Source organism: Manacus candei, unplaced genomic scaffold, assembly GCF_025592945.1.
Source record: "Manacus candei isolate 608988 ecotype Guabito, Panama unplaced genomic scaffold, ASM2559294v1 h1tg000018l, whole genome shotgun sequence".
Classification (NCBI taxonomy): domain Eukaryota; kingdom Metazoa; phylum Chordata; class Aves; order Passeriformes; family Pipridae; genus Manacus; species Manacus candei.
The window spans coordinates 16,437,212-16,460,345 of NW_026138066.1; the positions used below are offsets into that span (position 1 = coordinate 16,437,212).

Sequence of the window (23,134 nt, forward strand, 5' to 3'; positions counted from 1 at the left end):
CGTTCTCCTACAATCAATTGCAGTCACACTCAAATCTCAAAAGGCACCTTCTGTGATATGCCCATCAACAAGCTAATTTGAGCCTAAGTGCTTCTTCAACAAATTAGAGCAACTCTTTATGACACGTTATCCATCTAACACCTTTCCTGAGTGATTACAGCACTTTCTTGAGGGATTTCTAGCTACTCTTTCTCTGAAAACTTTGGCCCACAGACAGAGATGTTCCTAACAGCATTGAAAAGCAGATACCTCTCTGCTTGGCCCGAGAGCTGCTCTGTCATTCCAATGAACAGTCTGTGCCACATCAGTGATCAAACATCACCTTTAGAATAGTTCTAGACTCATGATTTCATTTTCCCCACTGTCCTTTTAAAACTCATCTTTCCAACATAGCGATTCACAAATAGTCATTAAGAATGGAAACACTATTTTCACAGTAATACCAGAACAAATTTGTACAGTACACCTTCCCAAACCTCCTTTCCTACCCCAAAACTGCCAGGACAGTAAATTCATAAATTTTAATAGCCTAACCACTCTCCCTCTGACATACTCAAACAGTAAATGTTCTCATGGATCAATGCCTTTAGCAGCAGCTAAACCCCTCATCACAGCTAAAAGTAAGCAAGAAGAGTAATGACGGGCATGATTTTGGCTGTGTCCTTGTTTGTTCCCCACCCCTAAATCGCCCATGTGCTACGAAGAACAAAGAAAATCCTGCCTGATGCTCAGCTGGGAGCTTCACACCCTCCCTTCCTAAAAAGAATAGTCACACACAGTTTGCTCTGGAATTAACAAAATCCAGGATGTCACTCTCTAAAGTATTGTTGTTGAAGCAAAACCAAACCAACCCAGTCACTGGGACAAATCAACATAGAGAACTCTGTGGAGACCATGAACTTTCTTACTTCTTGGTGCTAAGCTACTGGAATGACTGACATGTTATACATATGTCAGAAATAATCAGTAAGGCTATTCCTGCTGTACTACTACAGAGAGGAGCTTTACCTACTGTTCTAAAAGGAATGTCCTGTTATGCCTCTTAAGCCCAGCAAGCATGTTTTCATATTCAGCTTTGCTGGTCAATCTAAAACAAGAGTCCTAGAAGTAAATTCAAATGCAAATACCTGGTTTTATAATGTATATTAATCCAGAATAAGGATCATGTTCTTGGATAAATTAAGAAAGGAATCCATCTCAGAAGACACTAATTTACCCACCTGGTGTTTCTCTTTAACACACTCTACCATCCAAATCCCTTATCCTGGGCTCCAAAAATAATTTTTATCCTCTCCTCTCCTTAATGGCACAGCATGGTGAATTCCTTCAATAAAATGACTGCTTGGAGAATTTAGATGGAAGAAAAACAGGAAGCCCTTCATTAGCATCTGCAAATGGATCTACTGTCTCCAAAAGCACTGCTGTCTTAACTGTCAGTTGCAGTTACACCCAAACTCTAACCCACCCCATTTGCAGAAGCCCAGTGACAGCATCACAGCCAGTCAGAAAGGACCATGGAAAGGGAATTTAATCCTCCAGTCAAGTGTGAAGAACAGACCTTTGGCACTGGTGTTCCTCCCAGAATTCTCCCCTCAGTGTGCACACTCCCACTTAAATAGGAGGGAGCCTGTAATACACATTTCAAGGCACTCAGTGTTATTTTCCAGACAGTTTTCTCTGCATTAGATCCCTAATGGAAGTCATGCCTGTAAAACAAAATTACTTACTTGCATCTCTTCCTCCAGGGCTGAGTGAGTATACAAAATCATCCACAGAAACAGAAAATCACCCCAACACATGTGTGGGGCTCCAGTGTCTGAAGCTAGTTGAGAAGGTAGAGCTATCACTTTGTACAATAAAAGAATAACATGGCAGTTGTGTCAAGAAGAGTGGGAGTGAGAGACCCTGACAATATTGCTGAAACTGTAGGCTAAGGAACAAGGGAACACTTCTTCTGCTCTAAGGCACACACTGACTTGTTATGATCTGTTTCTCCTTGCCTATTTCCAGACAGAAATAGCTGCAGCCACTTGGGTAAGGGACTGAGCAGGAAAGGAGTGCCACTCTGGATGGGGAAGTTCATAAGATCTTTGCCAAAACTCTCTTCATTAACAGAGACTTATCACTGGACAAAATCTCAGCCACTGCATCTCCTGTCAAGTGCAGATCTGGATCCTTCCAATCCACTGACATCCAGAGTTTTTCAAGGAAAGGATGCTTATTAAGCTACACAAAGAGCAGAGTTTCGGAGTTCTCCTGGAAAACTTTCTCAGGGCACCACAACAGTGGGAAGATATTAGGGAAGCACGCTGAACACTCCCACGCTAAAGGACTGCAGCCATGAGCCACTCACAGGTGTGGCTGGGATGTCAGTCCCACCTCTGCTCTCTGGACAGCCCTCAAGGTGCAGGTCACTGCCTGGACCCTGAACTGACATGGACATCACACTGAACTACTGAGGGATTGGCACCATGGCTGCTAGCAAAACTCAGCCAGAGACATACTGCAGCCCAACTTGCGTGTCCTCCCACAGAAAAACCCCTCGTTTCCCCAACACACCTTCCCACCAGGCTCATGCTGAACTGCTGCCTCCCTCCAACCCAATGCTACTTTCAAGGCACCCCTGAACATTTCTGAACACCAGGTACCAGTGATTCACATGTTACCATGTCTGAACTGGGTAGAAACCCTGAAACAATGGTCAAGAGATGAGCCTAGAAAAGGTGTCAACATGCCCATGCAGTTCTGGTTTCAGAATTAACTGATAACAAACATGCAAAGGTGGATACCTGGTCCCATTGTAAAGACTTGCACGACTTGTAAAGACAAGTCTTTTTAGCACATGGTCAGGAGGAGAGATCAGCACCACTTCCATCCTCTGCCAGATCTTTTCACTTCTTTCTCAAAGGGCTCTCAGTGCTCTTGCCATGCAGAGAAGAGCCTGCTTTAGGGTTCAGTGTGGAATTCTCTTCTGACATACCTTTAGACCACCATGGATACAACGTCACTATTATTATTATTTCTGGATATATTACTCTCATGCTGCAGGATATTACAACTGATAGCTATTTGAAATCTCACTGCATTAATGTGTCAGACTTTCTGAAGCCTGTAAGCCTCCACAAAAGCAGATCCCACTGCACTTGGCTTCAGATAAGGTTATTTCACCACAATTACTTAGTGCACACTATCTTTGCAATGCAGAAACAGTTCAATGAGCAAAAACTTCCATCTTGTCAGTAGCAGAGAGGTCCTCTTGGGCTTCCACTTCTTAAAGCAGTAGAAGCAGGAGTAATTACACATCTGTACTTTTTGCTACAGTATAGCTCATAAAAGTTTAAAAACCAATTTATAGCAGTTGAGGGTATACAAAGTGATCCATCCTTCAACTTAGTCACAGCTCTGCCCTCAAATTGTGCTCTAAAATAATCTCTGGTGAAAGAAGGCAATCTTCATCAAGATTATCACTTCTCACCTCCTCCACAAATGGGTCTAGCATTTGTTTCTTTTGCCTCTTGCTGCTACAGGCTTTATTTCCATAGATGGTTTTGCAACTGGCTTTATCTGTTTTGGAACACAGCCTTTGAATAATAGGCAATGCTGGCTACTACTGGTGCCATCTCTTGTGTTAAAATCATAGCTCTTTAAACATTTTAGGTATGTTTTGCTGAGCTACAGGGAGTCTATAGATAGTAGTAAATTAATTTTAGCCCACAAACACATAAAAATATGAGCAAAAATAAAAGAAAATTAATCCAGAAAGCCACTGTGAACTAGATGTGCTTGAATCAATTTTTTTTTTTGATTAATGATTTTCTTCAAGGTGCAAATTTCTGCTGCATGAACAGAGTCTGCACAGCAAATGTGTTAAGATTTATCACAGACTCTTCTAGGACACCTCTTTTCAGGAAATCCAGTTGCAGACAGCAACATCCCTGTTACAAAGGATCAGCATTGTCATAATCAATCCTCTACAAGCTAAAGTGGGATTTCCCTTTGCTCATGACCAGATCAAGAAAAAATAAAGCACTCCTTTACTGAAAGAGCAACCTTGATTCTCTCTGTTCTCTTTTGCTACCACTCCTTCACCCTTTGAGGAGAAGCAAATCCTCCTTCTGAGAATGAATCTGATCGCCCTAGAGTTGCAAAAGCAGGATGAAAACTACCTAGAGAGGAACGTAACAGATTCAGGCCTCAGGCTGGTCAAGCCACAATGAATATATTCCACTGGGTATTTTTCCAGGTACCGAATCACACTTACATAGGTAGATAATATTACAGTTCTTCCCACTTCTGAATCTCTCACATGCTTTCTCAGGGAGTCTTTAAGGACCAGAGAGGGAATTTGCTCACGAGAACTTGAAAGCTGCTACTCAATATTGAATTTTCTCCAACAAGGCACAGAATATAAACAAGAGGCTTCCCTGTCAGGGTTAAAAAAAACACCAACTAAAATAAATCAACAAGCCATATGTACCCAAGTTACCTTAGTTTCTCCTTACTGTTTGCCTTTCCTATTGCACATGCCATCTGTTTTGATCAAACTGTCTCATATTTCCACAAGCTATTCTACTACCACTGTCAGAGCAGAGAGAATCCTACCAAGAGCTCTGTTAAGTCTGGAATTGTTGCGTGGCTCCTTTTGCTAAGGTAGGAGAACACCTCTCCTCAATTTTGCATTTTCCTTCAAACTGAAAGAGGGCAGATTTAGATTCGATATTAGGAAGAAATTCTCTACATGAGGGTGGTGAGTCACTGGAATAGGTTACATAGAAAAGCTGCATATGCCAAATCCCTGAAAGCATTCAAGGCCAGGCTGGATGGGGCTTTGAGTAACCTGATCTACTGGAAGGTGTCCCTTCCCACACTTTCAGTGATGGAGGATATGAGTAAGGCTTGTATTTCCTTTGTGCTCCTGAATGGTCATTTCAGCATCCTGGACTGCAGTATTTCATCATTCTCTTTTCAGATGCAGAATCAAGCATTAAGAGCCCTTCCTCTCCACAGAATGTCTTCTGCAGTTAATGCAAACTCATCTCACGTTTAAAGAAATATTTTGCATTAATGCCAGCACTGAATCTTTTAGCTATTCATTAAATTGTATCACTATTTGTAGACTTGCTATTAGGTGCAAGAAGTTGAAGTCTGGTTGGAGGAGGGTATTGAAGGTGAAGCACTTCAATAATTTCTTTAAATTTCTTTGTACTTTTAATAAAATGCTGAAGGCCTTGTTAGCGTACAAAAGGCTACAGCTCTCTTATGAAGTTCAAGCCTGCCTTTCAACCACTTAGGGCAGAACAGATTGATCACCTTCCTTTCAGGGCCATGGGATTCACAGATAAACAAATTCATAGACAAAACTGATGTGGAAGAGTTGTTGCTAGTGGACGTAGAGCAAGGGCTCAAGTAACCATCACTGCAGTTCAATGACTGCCATAAAAAGCATCTTGCTTGCAGAATCAACTTTAGCATTCTGTTTCTGTCCTTCAAAAGACACATTTAATCTCTGGAAGTCCAAAAGACAGATTTTCGGCACTTTCTGAGATGAGCAAGAATCCTGTCTTGCTAATTCTCCACTATGTTTGTTTAATTTTGAAGGAATAATCTTTTAATGACTTAGTACCATTCAGCCTCCTTCCCACCCGCTGCCCCGCTCCATGGGCTGTCAAGGCATCTGAACAGAGCCTGGGGCCTCAGATCCTGCACGATTTCAAGCTTAGGGATTTTAGAAACATCCAGGAAGAGTTGTGACCTGGACTCTCGCAGAACAGTTAGTCTCCCTTTGCCTCTTAAGGGTGTAGGAGGCTTTCCAGCGCCAGCTGCCACCAGCAGTCCAGGCATGCTGATCTGACACTCCTGTCACCTCCTAAAGTCTCCCTCCTATAGACTGGGAACCCCTCTGAAGCTACGTCTTTGCAAGCTTTCAAATTTAGCTTCCAGAGGATCAAGACAGTCAAAACAAGTAAATGGTTTCTTACAAAGCGTGTGCTACACTTAAAAGAAAAATAAATCCACATTACTTGGACACATCTCTGCAAGAATATCAACTATCTGCAGGCAAAATGTCTTCCCTGTACTCCATTTCCTCATGACTACAGGACAATCCAGTCACTCTCTACCTCACTGTTCCTGCTTAATCTTCCTGGCAGCGAATGACTGCTCCTACAGCCTCTCAAGAGAGGTATCTGAAACCAACCTAGACTTAGCATCCTCTTTCAGGGACAACTTCAAAGTACCACAAGGCAACTTGTGGTTTAGCAAAAGTCATAACACTCTCAAATTAACTGGAGAAAAATTAATTCCCTGTGCTACAGCCATCTTCCTGGTGTAAACTCCCCTGCACTGGAGCCCTCTTGACAGCTCTCCTCCTGGTAAGATCCAACCCTTGCAGCCAACAGAGGAACAAATACAAAGAAGTGCTCAAGCTCCAAGCTGCATCCCAGAGCCCCACTGCACAACAAACAACACAGTACAGCTTGCAGCAAGACCCTCCTGGCAAGTTTCCATTCCACAGACCTCCTAAATCAAGTACATTTACAGGGATATTTTTAGTCCCCCCAGTTCCATTACTGATCATCATGACTAATCCCAATAACAAGGGGAACACCCAAATGCACCTCAGGATTAAGATTTTGTCTGTATTTTCAGTTTCAGGACTGCTCACATCTCAGATCTGCTCCTGTCCCAAATATCCCTTAAGGCTCTGCTGCCCATCAGCTATTCCTTACCTTCCTTAATCACACATCACATTTCCTCTCCACCCTTAACAGCATTTCCACAGTACTTTTGTTTTCCAGCTACCATCTTCAGCAGTGTGGCTTTCAGTTAAATCTTTGTTTAATATTAAAGCCCTTTTCAAATATTTAATATGAAATTAACTTGAATCCAACTGGGGAGAAAACAGAAGGATACACTGGTTTAGCAAAGTATTATTTCAGACAAGTAAAAGACACTGAATAAAGATTTTTAAAAGGAGCAACCCAAGAAATCTTCTATAAACTGAAAAAAAAAAAGAAACACAAGGATGAGAAATTTTGTATACTGGACAACTTGTGGTTGGATCACAGGCAAAGTAAATCAGGACCTTGATGACAAAATTTCAACCCCAAATATTTTTCTTTCTACTGCTGTAAAACTCCATGAGATAACTGGCAAAGGCAATTTTCCACAAATCTGTAGCACAAAAGTGTACACTTTGAATATTGAACTGACATATTAGAGATTATTAACCTTTCCCAACAATACAAACTCTCCATAGAAACTGAGAAATCACAAAGGATAAGTCCAGCTAACTAGTGGAACATCTCAGGAGAGCTAAACCCATCACCCATCTCCAAGTACTTACCACAACAACATTCCTGTAAAAAATTCCACAGCACATAATTCCAACACAAGCTCTCGCTCAGAAAATGCTGGTAATGAGAAATCAAACAGATGAAAGGCTACTGTTAATTGAGTGTTTAAATCGGTCATCCTGCCTCCTGTGACCTGTATCTAAAACCCTCCTTAAAAGTTCAGGAGTTAAACTTAAGCAGATATTATGTCAGATTGGCTACGTTACAATATTTATGTTTTAAGCAGTAATGATATGTATTAAAATCTCAGTAGCTACAGGCAATGAATCTGATCTTTACTGCAGCTTCCACAGCAGGCTAATTACATGAATTCAGTGAACATACGCAAGGTTAAAACTTCCATTACTCCAAAGCATAACCCTGAAAAGGACATGCAGCCTCTTTATCCCCTCACTGATATCAGCACCAAGAGGATTTCCTAAGAGGGTGGGACTGTTGACAGTACTGGCCTAAGACATCAACCTCTACTGCCCAGCAGCCAAGAGCCTGCCCAGGTCAACACTCTGCCTTTGAAGGATGTAGTACTTTGGTGTTCTCCATGTGGAAGAAGCCAGGAGGGTCCCTGCTTCCGAGGGTTAGAAATATGGAGAGGGATGCTAAGCTGATGTATCCTGCTCTTTCTTACTGATTCCAGACTGCAGTCCAGGTTGCTAAACCTACCCTCCAAGGCTGGTCCCAGAGGGTCTCTGGGTCTCAGCCATAGTTTACCTGTGTTTTTGCACCTGCACAACCCTTGATTATCAAACCCTTATTACAAACTAATGAACTCTGCAAAGTGCCTCATTCTCCATGTACTTCACCACAGTTGAACTTAACAGCAAGCAAGCTTGTTTGAGAGCGATTGGAAAGAAGAGTTTGGCAGGGACTTGTCTCATGGGTTATTTTCCAGGTTCCCCAAACGGTGGGGAAGAGGAGGAAAGCTCCTTATCTGTTCTCCTAATTCTCCAAATGCAAAGGTGTCTTTCTCGTGTTCCCTTGACATGTTCATTTCAAGAACTCATACTTAGCTGTCGTGTCAGCAACAACTCAAAGCAGAAACTTAATTCAGCTAAAATGTAAAAAGAGATCCGCTTGTGGAAAGATCCCTCTTTCCATAGACAGTAAGAGACTCTTTCACTCCATCTTCAACAAACAGATTGGCTTGCCACTCAAAAGCACTGTACCAATCCAACTGTTCCCACAAAACAAGCCCAGAACATCTGCATCTTTGTAGTACTGAAGTAATGAGTTTGACACACTCTGGCCAAGTCTGCCACACTGAACAAGTCTCCTCTCCACCAACACTGCAAGCTGCTGTTATGCAGATCAGAACAGTCAGCTTCCCCAGATAAGGTAGTTCCTTCCTGGAAATGGAAGACAGAGCTGCTTTATCTCAGGAAAGGGAAGATAAAAGGTCACTCTTCAATAAGTGGCAAAGTTCTCACCTTGAAAGCTTTGCCCCTTGATTGACATAGAACAACCAAGGTCATGGAACTTTTAATCAGATGCCTGCATAATTACTAAATCGTTATTAATTATATCAGAGAGCCAAGACCTCAGAGGAGAGGCAAAGTAAACAAAGAATCCAATGAAGCCTCCTCTGTTGTTGGAGAAAATTGGTAATTAAAAGTCATGAGTGCACCAAAGGATGAGGGAACAGCATCACAGTCACTGTTCAGGACTCAGGAGTGACTTGCATACAAAACAGCAGGCTCATCTCCCTGGGGAAATTACAGGGTACTGCATTACAAAGCAGTGAGGAGGGACAAAAAGGAAATAAAAGATAGAGAAAGGCCACTCCTGTCTTATCAACAGCTTTATTTGCCCCACAGAGAGGGACAGCACTGCCAACCAGCCCCAAGGTTGAGAGATGTTTCCATATGTTTCTGGCAGCTCCAGAAAGCCTTCTCTCAGCCTCGTATCATGAAGGGTTCCAATACTGTGCAGTGCACAAAAGAATGACACCTTGTCCTCAACCCAATCCAGCCCACACACAGCCCTTGCCCAGAAGCCCCTGCCAAAGACTATTCCAGTATAAAGCCTTTATTTCCCTCAATGTCCTGAGTTCAGCCCTAGCGACTACTCTCTCCCCAGAGGCTGCCTTTCAAAATATCTCTATGAAAAACTGAAGAATTTCACTCTATCCTTAAAAAAAACCCCAAAACTCAAAAGAAGACAATGTCACGGTCCTCCTCACACCATAATAAATCAAACTAGGTAGTCATGATCCCCCCTGAAACCAAAGCAAGTGTTTTGCTAATCAGGCTATGAGAAGACAAAGGCTGATCTGTTCCCATACCAATAATATAATGCCATCTCAGAGCACTGAGACATCAAAGATGGTATTGGATGGAAAAAGGCAGCATATTATCCACCACCATTTGCAGGCAAACACAAGAATCTCTCTGCTCTGCTATATAGGCAGTCTTATAGACCCAACCCCAAAGATGACCATATGCAAGACATGCCAAGACTGGGTCAAACCCCTGAAGAAATGGGTTCAGATGTATAATGAGACTGTGGCGAGAAGAATACTCTCATGCACTCAGCCCTCTCGACACACAAAAAGTGCAAAATACCAGAAGCCCAAAGAGAACAGTTTGTAAGTCCCAGAGATCAGAACAAAGAGATATTTTCTACTTCACTGCTTCAAGCACAATGATTCAAAAAGACATATCTTCAAGATACTCTCAATAACAAAGCCTCCCCTTTAAAACATGAGCAAGAAGGAATAAAGGATAATGGCACCAGAAGCAATAATGCAATTTGTGGGACTCTACCACTGAATAAAAATTAATAACCAACAAGCTCTGGCTAACTGCAGCCATTTCATTATGCCTCACTTTGACAGACCTGAATCCAATAAACTTTTATTGAAGTGCATCTGGTCTTTTTTATCCCTTTTCTGACCTTCCATTGCTTGCCACTGCAATGAACTTTCACTGCTGCAACCTTATCACGGCACTGTTTCATACTGCTGAATTCAAGGCACCCAACCCCCTGTGAGAGTACTTTACCTGTTGAATATATCACCAGACACCTTTTGCAGGTACTGAAGTGCATCTGCCACCTGCTGAACAGCCTCCTCCCTGCGTAAGTCCGGTTGGATCAGGGGGACTGAGTAAGTCTGCCCCTCCAAAAAGTGCTTCTGGGCTACTGCAGCCATTGTACCTAAAGGAAAGAGCAAAGAGATCATTATTAAACACACTTCCATTTTATCACAGCATTTATTCAGGGACTTCCACTTTCTGCTCCCCTAATTATTTTAGAAAAGCATTTGCAACAGAACTGGTGAGCTGTGGAGAACAGCACAAGGTAGTAAGGTTGACATATTGGATTTTTAATAAATTCATGACACCGCAGTGAGGTGGAAGTCTCTTGCTTATCTGAATGCTCTTGGGAACCGTAATTTTATTTTTTGCATGCTACTTAACAAATCTCTGCTCAGTACTGTGCTGAAAACAAAGACCACACTGCAAAGCAAAGTCAGTTCAGGGTGGCAATAAGACTCATCAGAAACTGCTCTGTCCCCTCCTCCCATCCTCATATTCCCTGTGGATATGTTCCAGGTCATTCAGCCTTATTGGCAAAATGCAGTATTTCATCTTACACTTCTGCTCCATGAAACACAACCACCACTTCCATCCAGGAAGAGCAGCCATGAAATTACAAGGCATGCAAGTGCACACACCCCCTTGCTCCAAGTAGGCTAATGGGAGTTCTTCCATTCTGACACTCCCAGGAGCTGTTTGCTGCTTCTGGTGGCTGGATTTTTCCTTAGTAACTATCTTAAAACAAGCCTCCTTATTTTAGGATCCTTTTAGGTACAAAACCTAAATGGTCACTGACACATCTCAGTTGTGTGCAACACATGCACCAGAGCAGTACACGTGCTCTCAGATGCAGCTGGGTCCAAACCACTGCTCTGTAGCTCAGCCAAGAGAAAGCCATGCATCACTCATGTTACCATCCTGACAGCCTTGCTCACCTCTCTCTCAGCAACTCCCAAAAAATCTGCCTCCCATGGTTCTACTCACAAAAATCACAAAAACATTCCCAGCACATGAAGGAGGGTAAAGAGAAAAAAACTCAATTTCTCTAAGCACATTAGAAATTGCAAACTCACAAATACATCTTTGTTAGGACAGTCCAAAGAATGAACAGAGTAGAGTATCCATACAGTTTTCTAACCCAAACTCTACTGCTAGGTCTACACAACTCTCTTCAAACTTGTTTTTTCTGTGTCTTCTCACTCAGGCTGTAAAACCCCCACAGATTACAGGTGCTCATTACAGGGTTTCATCACACAGAGTGCTGTACATTGGTATAAGAAAGTATTCATCAAGTTGAGGAGAAGCAAAACAAAGAAGGATCAAAAAGTAAGGCATCAGAAACAGACGGGGATATCTCAGGACACACCACATTCCCTGTGTGATACCTGGAGTTCTGCAGGAGCTAATCCAGAGAGCACTGCTGTGTGCAACCTGTATTCCTGCCTGTATACTAGGACAGACTAACACAGAAACACAGCCCACACTGGAGAAACTCACAGAACAGGAGCCTGAAGAGACAGTCACAACATAAAACAACAGTTTAATATGTGAAAATTAGAGGAGTCTTCACTCATTCTTTAAATCCTCTCTCTTGCCTCACAAAATGAAAAGATAACAGATTAGACTTGCCTGCAGCCATTCCTGTACATTTAAGAAACACCATCCACCCTCTCCAAATTTGTCCTTCCTGATCCTACCGCAGCAGGGTAGGGAAAGACTTTCTGTAAATGTGATGCGGCTGTTATTTTAAGGGCGATTTTTTTGGGACGCGGGGTTTTTTGGGTTGTTTTGGGGTTTTTTTGGGTGTTTAATAATGAATCACATGAGATTTAAGGACACCTAGTAGCCTTTTTGCAGTTAAATTCGCAAAACCAAGCCTAGCCAGCAGAAGAGCTGGCTCTGCTGCAGGAAGCCTAGACCTATTCTGTTCCATTTCATGCATCGCTGGCAGCCAGACTCTGTATCCGCACTCTTTAGCGGCAATGTTTGCACACTGATTAGTCTTCTTGACTGGGCCTACTCAGCAGACAGGAAATTATTATTTAGAGCTGTAAAGCACACAAGTTAATCAGAGAGGAGCACAGCTAATTTTGAGACAGCATTTTTTTTGATCTGCTGACCACAATCGAGCTCGAATCCTCTTCCTTTCAAACCTCCTATCTGACTGTCAAGGCGGAACAAAGCGAGCACACAACAGAGCGAGCGCACGGTGATGAGTTACTCTGGCTCCAGCAGCAAAACGAGTTTATGATCCTCCCTTGCCACTGGTCACAACTCTTCCATTGCATCAATGCTGCTCATGTTGGGGATGCCTATTTTTAGCTCAGATCAGTTCAATGACCCAATTTGCTGCAGCCAGATAAACAGCTGTAATTGCCCAGTCATGAAGCGGAGTGGGAAGTAGGGGCAAAAAGGGGACTTCTAAAACTTGCTTCATTATCAAAACCATTCCTGTGCAATGGTAATCCTGAGAAAGCCAAGCTTTTCACCTCTTGAGGCCAGATGAGATTATACATGATCTTTCAGACTCTCACCAATCCTAATTCTCCCAGTGACCTTTCTAAAGCCAAGCTCAGTTCAGCTGCTGACTGACAGATGCTCACACATGGAAGCAGCACATCCATAGCTACTACCAAACTGTTTCTTTCCCTGCAATCAGAAGCTACAGACTGTCCTCCAGGTCCCACTGCCCCCCTGCAAACAGAGGAGTACACAGCAGCGGGCAAAACAGGAAAATCCCTGTGTGCTCCTGCTCACACTGTCAGAGTTCATCTGACAGTAAACTTCAGCTTCACAGGTTCTCAATGCAGCCTCTCAGCTGAGCTCCAGATTCTCACCTTTCCTAAAAAAAAAACACATTGGAGAAATGTGGCAGACTCTTTGGGAACTGCTGTAAGAGACAAATACAAGAGATAATTCTTTCTGTGCAAGGAAACGAGCTGGAGATTTATAGCAAGAAGAGGAAAAACAGCAACACCTGAATGACTAGGCTCAGTCCAGAATGCTGGAATTATGGCAGCTGACATAAAATACTCAGATGCTACAGTGAGAGAGGGGCACATGTGCCCAAAGCAAGTATGATTCACAAGAGCAGATGTCGGATCACTCAAGAGATTTAATCATTAGTGGTGTGACCACCTACGGGTCAGAAGAAACAGCAATACAGAGCTTTTTTTTTTTTTTTGGTGATCAAAGAGGCTCTGGAAAAAAGCTGCAGCATCTGGGGCTCCATCCTCTCTTTATTCAATTATTTTTTCTGTGTCAACTTCCATGATCAAGACAAATGTGCTCTGGTGTTATATAATAACCTCATTTACCTTATTAAAGTGCAAACAAAGAGAAAAAGGTTGTTTTCTCACTGCACCACCTGCTTCCAAGTGCTATGTCCTGATTTGGAAGCTCTGACTAAAGTTACCAACTGCTCAGATTTGCACTTCTGCCTTTAAGTTGTCTATCCTTTCACCTTAGGCAAGCTGGTGCAAAGCTCATCAAGGCTGGTGGCTCTCCCTCTGCTTTCAAAGCTGCTCTTTCCCTCTCGATTCCAACACACACACACACTGAGCAAAACAACAGCAGTGGGAAATGCAAAATCAGCCTCCACCAGACTGTCTTGCCTTTCCAAAAGACTTCAAACCAGGACAGATACGGGCTGAGCACTCCAGGGTTTTCAGGCATCTGGAACCAACAACTGGTGTTACTGTTGAATCATTCCAGCCAAGTGTAATACTCTGATGGCTGTGTAGAGATTTGTAGCTCTGAACCTGGAAAACGAAGTACAAAATTCACTGCTCTGGATAGGTAGAGAAACATTCCACCTACTTTGCTCACCTCTTGCGTTACCTCTCCCTGGACCTAAGAATAAAACTTCTTATATTAAGGCTAAGCCCAAGAGAACTTCTCACAGAGCAAACAGAGTCTGTAAAAGAAGCAACACTTCCCAAAGTTCTTCAGAAAATGCTCCACTATGGAGGATCAACCACTGAGGTGATTATCTACAAACAAAAAAAAGATCCCCGCAACCTTAAAATACCTTATTGTTTCAAAGGAACATAAACAAAGGCAATATCAAGAAAACAGTTTGGTTGCCCTCAACACAGGCAGGCTGTAAATCTACATACAAGCACTTACCAGATGTGTACTTTGTTATGAAAATAAAGGGAGAATAAGGCAAGCCATCAACAATACCTGCTTTCTTAACATGCTTCAAGAGACTAAAAAGAGAGGGCTCAGGGGAGAAGAGGGATTAAATACTTTGAAAACAAAATCAGTGTGTATTCTTCAAAGCTACAAAGGCTGCTTTAGCAATTACTTGCTGCTGCTTCTGTCCCTGAACTGGAAAGGCAGCATGAATTAGAGGCCTTTAATTCCCACAGGCAGTAACATCTCCAAAAAGAAGTGTGAGGTTGTCTCTAGCCCTCTGTCTCTCCTTTGTAGAATCCTAATAAAAGATCAGTGCCTTGTAGACACTTGTGAGGATGCAGAGACCAGCAACATGCAATAAAACCCAAGTCTGCACAGCCCTCACCACACACCACTACACCACTGCCACCAGTATGGTTCCACAGTGGGAACAAACAAAGCCACAAGTGAGCTGCTGGTTAAGATTAAACACACTCAAATGATGGAGCAGAGACAGGCTTTGGGCACAGCTTATAAGAAAATGCTGCCTCCTCTGATAGAGGAAAGTCCCATCCGTTACTCAGTTCACAGTGAGAACTCATCCCGAATTCCTCACTGACCGTAACTTCTTACACATAACACTTTCTACCATGTTCACCTGGACAAATGTTTTCCTGTGCTGGCTGATAATAACAGACCTCTGTTATCCTCACTTTCCTCTGCTCCACTCCAGTGTGCTACATCAGCTCACTGCTCACAATACCTGACTGTGGCTTTTAGAGCTCCAAAGGCTCCCAGTTGCTACAATGTCTGTTGTTTGTCACATCCCAAACTTCTACTACTGTGCACTTAACTATGGCACTCTGTAGTACTGTACTTAATGGACTACTACATCATCCTCATTCCCTACTTTCTTCATGGGCTTCCAACAAAATTTCATGGTCAAATCTGCTGGTGTATTCAAGTCATTCCTTGGTTACCCTAGAGGCTTGCCTAGAGGCTATCCCAGAAAAATATCAGAATCAAATCCTCCAAGGAAAGAATAATAATAATAAAGAAAGATAATTGTATCACCTTGCCCTCCACAGATAAAACAAAGTCCTGTGAGTTTACCAGCTGCAAAGCCAGAGAACCATATTTAAAAAAAGAGACTTGAAGTCACAGAAAAGCAAAACATGTCATTGCACATGCTCCTCCTGTTAAGGGACAGGACAAGGCAGTGTGCACTTGCACAGATGTAGACACACAGTTGGAACAAAAGCTACAAGTTTCTCATGCTCTGGCTGTAAATGCAGCAAAAGAGCCTCGACATAAGTCCTATTTTATTGTGCAGCAAACGATTGCTCTGCCCTGTCTTGACATTCACTGGAGGGGTCGAAATTTAGTCCTCCAGCAGAGCACACAAGAGGTAACTGGTATCTCCAGCAGTGAGATGAGAGGTTCACCACAGTCCTTGTGCTAAGCCAATTTTAGGTTTTTTGGGGTAAGCAAGGCAGGGGGAGGAGAGAAGCACTTTGATAAGTTAAGAGGATGAAAAGTCTATTTATATTTTTTAATTAAGCATGTTCTACAGTGTTATTAAGCAGCAATCAAAGATGCAGATGCTACTGATTTGATTGGCAAGAAGTACGCTGTGATGAATATTAAGGAACTCTGCCCCTATAAATAGGTCTAATCACCATCTGAAGGCTGGAAGGCAGTGATGAAAGAAAGCATTAATAAGACCATAATTAGGCCCCATAGCAGGCTGTACTCCACCAGGGTGCTCATGTTACTAGACGTGTCTTATAGTAGCAGCCTCAAACTCCACTGTAGACCTTACTGCTTTGGGTCTCAAGACCTCTAGTAGCTATTTTAGATAAAGCTAAGAGTGGGGTTTCTCCATCTTTGGAGGGCCTGGCATCAGTTGGGATTTCACATCCCAGTGCCATTTCTGGAGCAAGAGAGCTCTCCATTCCAGCTGTCCCTCCCTGCCCGCTTTCAATGAGTGAATTAAACTGAGGAGCTGGAGTTCCCCAGACACAGAGACTGGAAACGGGTGCAGGAAACTAGAAAGCTTTAGGAGCCATCTCTCTCCCTCCCTCTCAGCAGCAAGAGTACATCATGGCCACATCTACATCACAACACTAACTTAGCCACAGCTGTAAAAGCCATTTCTGCTCCTCTGCTCCAGCTTTAGAGACACTTATTCAACCTCACACTTTCAGCCTATCCGTACTGTATTCCACCACCAAAGCAGCCTCACCTCATTTGTCCCAGTAGCAGCTACAGGAAAAGAAAAACCCTTTTCTGCTGCACCAACAGCCCAGTGATATAACACCATAGCTTCTCCATACCCAAAGGGTGTGGAATTACTGGCACTTACCACATATGCAGAACCTCACACAGCTGGCTACCACAAGAACATCCTGTTGCACCACGATGTCAGCTACAGTGCCAGGTGCCTTTTTGTTAGCTGCATCCATGGACTACTGCCAGCCACTTAGTCCAACCCAACAGACCATGAGATCTGCATGAAAGGCACTCCAGGTCCATTCCATTTGAAGTATATGTTTTGCTCAACCTACTGACTCCCGGCACTGTACTAGACACAAGTATTAAGGTAATGAAGATACTCGCTTCTGGAAACAGCAAGAGAGGCTCTGGTATGAAGCTTGCATCTGAAACCAAAAAACTTTTATTTTTCCCCAGTTAATTCCTCAAGTTGGAGAGGGAACACAATAGACAGGCTGCTTTGCACCAAAAGAGCAGCTTACTGACAGAGTTTCTGTAAACTAGAGGCCTGAGAGGAACATGTGTCCCTGGACCACGGGCTGACCAACAAACACCCTTTGTCCTGTCCTGCTGCTTCTGGAATAAAATATTATCTGTATGTGACCCTTCCTGAGTTCTCAGAGCTATCAAAGGAAAAGCACTAGCCTGTCAAAAATCTACTTCTGAAAGTAGATTCTCAAGAAGCCAGAGCCTGCTGACACCTTTGGCTCAGACACTTTGCTTTGAAAGAAACAGCAGCTATCACAGCTACTAAAGGCAAATGAAATCTACCAGCAATATGACATTAAAGCAATGACATTACTGACAGGGAACTAAAGGCACGTGAACTGGATGTTTTCCCACCCACTGCATTACCTCTTGGATCTGGGGAGTGTGGGCCTGAACCAACACAACAACAGATTAGATGATCATTCTCAAATGGAGACTCTCCCTAAAAACTACTCAGAGCCACTTAGATTTGTTGGTTTGTCACATACTGTCCTATTCCACTTAGGCTTAAGAAAAAGAATCAAAATTTGAGATCTCAGAGCCCATCTTTACAATAGTATATGGCAACTCACTGGCAAATTGCAAAATACCTGACATTTAAAGATGGATCAAGTATAATCAAATGATATTGACTCTCCAGAAGACAGAATGCTATTACATTAAATTTTGAAGAGAACCTGAAAGGTAGAGACTTAAAAGAATTTAGAGGCGCACTTCAATCCTCCCAGCTCCATAAGACTGCCTCTGAGCCACTACTGTCCTCAGGACAATCCTCTCAAGGCAGAGCTCTGCTCTGAGAAGCACAAACAGCATCCCTCACTGCCATGAGGCACCAAGCTGCATCACCTTGCTGAGAAAGCCCTGTCCTCTAAGCACAGGCTGAAAATTATTTCCTCCAGCTGGATACATAAAGCTCATTTTGATGGACAGATGTTGATATCTTAAGTTAATCAGATAATCCCCTCTGCTACTGTCACCTTTGGCTCTCACCACTAATGGAGACAATCAGATGCTCTAATGAACAATTGATCTCATTCTAAGCTATCTACAGCTGACCACAAACACTCTGCTAATTGCCTGCTTTCCCTTCCTCTCATTATTTATTATAAAAAAAGACTAAACAAATAGCCTAGCTACAGCTACAATACAGACATCGAAAGTAAAGCTGAGAATCCCATCCCAAACATCCAGACAAAGCTCTTCCCTCGATTTCCTAACTGGACCACTTTGGTTTTGTATGCCTAATGTACACAGGAGCCACTGGTTAAGCCAAAAGTCCCCTGGAGGGCCATTTCCCTGCAATAAGTTCTCTTAAACACTGGCATTCCAAACCCAGAGTAGATGGAACATTGCTGTAGAGCCTCCTGCAGAACGTCTGGAGCTTCTCATTCTTGCTATCAGACCACAGCAAGAAATACTTACTTCCAAAAACATAGCACTTCAAAAAAAAAAAAAACAACCAAAAAACCCCAGTTAATTTTTCCCCCTAATTTTCTGATACAAAACCAGCTTCAGCCTCCTGCAGAGGACCTTAGCTGCAGACATAATCATTGCCACATCTCTCTGCCACAAACCCTAACTCGCAATGTCCTGTTTTTCACCTCCTGATTCAGTACCCTCTGCTCCAAAGTTCTGGAGTTTTACAGCCCCCAGACCCCACACACAGTGTTACAATGGATCCTTTAATGAAGGAAACAACCAAATCAAACTGGCAACCAAAGTAGTTCCTGCCCGTTTTATGCATTCAAAAGCAAAAGGAATGTTTGCACTTCTGGAAGAAGTCACGAAGGGAACTCATTATATAAGGAATGTCTTCAAGCCTGTTCACATTTGCTGGAAGGAATATCCCTACAGCGAGGCCTGGATGACAGGAGTTGATGAAAAGCTGAATCAAAAAAATGATACCTGGATGGACTATTTTCTGGTAAAGGTTACCTTGCAAAGGGGTCTAAGCAGAGCTGATTAGCTACAGAAATTGCTTTTTTGTGTGATAAAAATTATTCCCTTCAAGCTCCTACACCACATCCATGGGAAACATAACAATTTCAGACATAATCCTCTTCTTCCTCTGCACATTACCTTTAATCTAAAAAAATGTTATATAAAAAAAAAAATCTGCCTTGTTTTCAGGATTATCTCAGTATTATATTTCCCCAGCCCTCAATTTCTGTCTTTCTCTTTCACTGCCCAGGCTGAGCTTGCCATGATTGGTATTACCAGAACCCAAAAGCCAGACTGCAAAGCAGTTCCCAGAAATTCCCTGCTTTCAGCTTTCTGGCCAATTAACTCCTGAGTTGAAAGAAGAGAACAGCACTTTTTATCTGAAGGAATGAAGATTTAAAACTCAGTTTAAATATCCAGAGTGATAGAAGAAGGGCAGATGCTAAGACTAGCAGACTGTGCTGCTCTGGGAGTGCCTCAGGCATTTTTTTCTGCCTCAGGGCTCTGGAAGTGTGGCTGTTCCCCCCACCCCCAACCCCACCCTCAAAGCATCCCAGAAATACAGAGGTGTATCAGGCAGCCTCTACTACTCAGACAAGACAAACATAACGAAATATCAGGAGAACTTAGCAGGTAACCTTCCTAAAATAAAAGTCTATGCAAGGAACAGTTGACTGACTGATTCCCCAGAAAACTGATATGCAGAAAGCCTCTAAAGGACATGCCAAAGTCACTCTGCTTCCAGCCCTTGCCTGTGGCAGGAGCAGCACTATCCGCTCCGCTTCCTTTCACTGCTCAGAGAAGGCTTCATATTTGAGAGAACTGGCAAGAAATAGGGGCAGTTTCAGCTTCTCCCTCATCTACCCCAGGACAGGTCAGCCCAGCCTGGAAATCACTGCCAGCAACACCCGCCACACAACCCAAGTGAAATAAATAGGTCAGCTCAGGCAAAGTCCCAGCTGACATTTGCCTGAGTCACATGAAATGCCACAACCACAGCTGGTATTATCCCACACTCCTTGCTGGAAGCTGCACTGTAGAAGTGAGTAGAGTCAAGAATTAGCCTACTCTGCACAGGGACAGAAAGCCTCCTCTTTGGAAAGAGGCCTTTGGGAAAATCCAGGTGCTGTTCAACCACTCAACACCTGAACCACAACATTCAATAAATAAACAACAACAAAACCAACAAAACCAAACCCAAAAAGAGGAGAGTGAGAAAGCTTATCATAGGACTTCCACTGATTACTAAAATAAATACTAGACTAAAACAAATACTAACAATGACCATCGCTGCTGGATGTGGATCCAAAATGTTCCCTATGTCCATCAGCAGCCCTTCTTCACGTGTACAGCAAGGTCTAGCAGCCCTGTGGTCTTTTTACTGTTGGCCGACTCATTCTTTATTTATAACACAGAAAAAGATTAATACAATAAATGTAATTATCACAACAGCATTTGGGTTGACTTGTAAACACTGACAATGTGGTTTTTATTTGACAAATCATTACAACAGCACAGCTACAAGCCTGGGAGTGAGAAACAAACCCTCGTGCAACTTAAAGGCAATCCATAATCCATGGTACTCCAGGTGCTGACCCCTGGGGGACTGGGAGTTACATTTTTTATAATCTTGGCTGTTCTCTGAATTAGCTGATAGTCCACTGTAACCAGTCAGTACCTGGAATAGTACAAAACACCCACAACCCCATAACAAGCCATCAGCTGACTTGTTGAGGAAAAAAAAAAATCACATAACCCACAACACAGAGTCCTGTAACTCTCTCTCTTGGACACCTTCTCTGTTTTGTCTGTCCCTTCAGGCTGCAGCATCTCCTGTCCACTCCTACAGGGTACCTGACCTACATGGAGAAAAGGCACAGCCTTGACCATTCCCCAGAGCACTGTGTGGAGCTCGAGAGCCCAGCGTGCTCAAGGTTTTCATGCTCCATGCCTGCCTGGCAGGTTTCCCAATCTATGTCATGGCTCAGCATCAAAGCACAGCATAAGAATCACAGAAGGGGTCAGGCTGGAAGGGACCACAGTGGGTCAACTAGTCCAACCTCCTTGCTCAGGCAGGGCCATCCCTGAGTACATGGCACAGGATTGTATCCAGATAGCTCTTGATTATCCAGTGAGGGAGACTCCACAACCTCTCTGGGCAATCTGTTCCAGTGCACGGTCACTGCACAGTAAAGAAGCAATTCCTCCTGTTCAGGTGGAACTTCCAGGGCACCAGTTTCTGCCATAGCTTCTTGTTCTACTGCTCGGCATCACCAAGGAGCACCTGGCTCTGTCCTCCTGGCTCTCCTTCAGATACTGACAAACACAGATGAGGTTCCCTCTCAGTCTGCTCTTCTTGAGGTTGAACAGGTACAGTTCCCTCAGCCTTTCCTCGTAACAGAGATGCTCCAGTCCCTTAATCATCTTTGTTGCCCTGCAATGGACCTGCCCCAGTAGCTCCATGTCTCTCTCGCCCTGAGCAGCCCAGACCTGGGCACAGCACTCCAGATGTGGCCTCACCAGGGCCTCAACCTGCTGGCAATGGCACCCCAGGATAACAACCATAACAAACCACTTCCCTTCTATCCCACCCGAACAGGCGCTGCGTGACTCTCATTCCACACCACCAAGCTCTCCTTCCCCAGAGCTCCCCGGGGTTCCCACCGGCCAGCACCGCTGGCCCCCAGACGGGACAGGCCGCGGCCCCGGCACAGCCCTTCGCGGGGGCGCCGCTCAGGCCCGGCAGAGGGGCTCCCACCGGAGCCGGGCCCGCTGTCCGGAGGGAGCTGTCCCGCTGTCCCGCCGTGTCCCCGCGTGCCGCGTGCCTGAGGGGCGGAGGGCACGGCCCCACCCCCCCCGCGCGCCCCCCGCGGCCCCGCGCGCCCCTCACCTGCTGCGCGCCGGCCACGCCCCGCGCCCCGCGCCGCTTCCGCCCTCAGCACCGCGTCACTTCCGCCCGGCCGGGCCGCCCCGGCGGGGTCACGGTGGCGGTGCGGGAGGGAATCCGGGAATGTCCTGGGCTGCAAGGGACGCACAGGGATCAGCGAGTCCGACCCCGCGCGGGACACCCCGACAGTCGCACCGCTGGCCTCAGAGTATCGCCCAAACGCTCCTTGAGCCCTGCCAGCCTTGGTGCTGTGACCGCTGCCCTGTCCCGGCGCCTCTGTTCACCCTCCGGGTGAAGGACCTTTGTGTAATACCCAGCCCAGACTCCCCTGACTCCGCTTCACGCCGAGTCCTCGAATCCTGTCACCGCTCTGTCGTTGCCACGTCCAGCCTGGTCCCTGTACCCGGCTGCTTTTGCGCTCCCACATTGCTGGCGCGGCAGAGCAAGGAAAAGGGGGACTGACCCACGCGCGTCTTTTCTCTCCGGTGCTCGCGGAGAGTCGGGCCATTTAAAAACTTGACTTAGCACCGGGGAATTTTTAAGTGCGTTCTGCTACTTTGTTCTTGTGTCGCTTTCACGCTCCCCTTTCGTGCACCCGTTCAAGCAACCGAGTTCTCCCGGCACAAAAGCTCGTGAAAAGTGAATCGCAGGAGCGCAAACCTCTGTAAACTTTAAAGCCACATTTTAAAGGGGTATGTGCTACGCGTGACAGAGCTATTTGCATGCTCATCCACTTCAGGATCAGAAACAATTTCTCAAAACTTAAGCAAACAGGTACAATTTAACACTATTTGAATAGCAAATACCAGCTTTTGGACGCACCAGGGAACACTTGTGATTGATATGTAGCATTAAAAGCAGTGCACAGGGGAAAAAATGAGGCAAGCCTCTTCAAACAGTGGATGCACTTGAACACATCAGGAGCCACTCATGCATATTCAGCTCAGGGGAAAAGGGTAAATTCATTACATAAATTACCTGTTGCAGATTGTTTGCTTGGTTCCCCTCCTTTGCAGTGGGAACCAGGGACTGAAGTG

General features: G+C 44.3%; 1 protein-coding gene across 5 annotated transcripts in view; it reads right to left on the reverse strand.

Moving 5' to 3' along the window:
• WASHC1 (WASH complex subunit 1) overlaps positions 1-22,144 on the reverse strand; it is a 43,425-nt gene extending 21,281 nt beyond the window's left edge. Inside the window, exons 1-2 of one of the 5 annotated variants that reach the window (XM_051784000.1) lie at positions 22,101-22,144; positions 10,352-10,505 (exon numbers count right to left, since the gene is read on the reverse strand). In XM_051784000.1, coding sequence (XP_051639960.1) covers positions 10,352-10,500 — 149 coding nt within the window. In that variant the 5' untranslated portion in view covers positions 10,501-10,505; positions 22,101-22,144. Of the gene's footprint in view, positions 1-7,345; positions 7,434-10,351; positions 10,506-14,001; positions 14,167-20,489; positions 20,609-21,968; positions 21,990-22,100 lie in introns of those variants that run through there. The other 4 variants (XM_051784001.1, XM_051783999.1, XM_051783997.1 and 1 more) reach the window with 4 other exon arrangements.
• Positions 22,145-23,134: the final 990 nt, after the last annotated feature.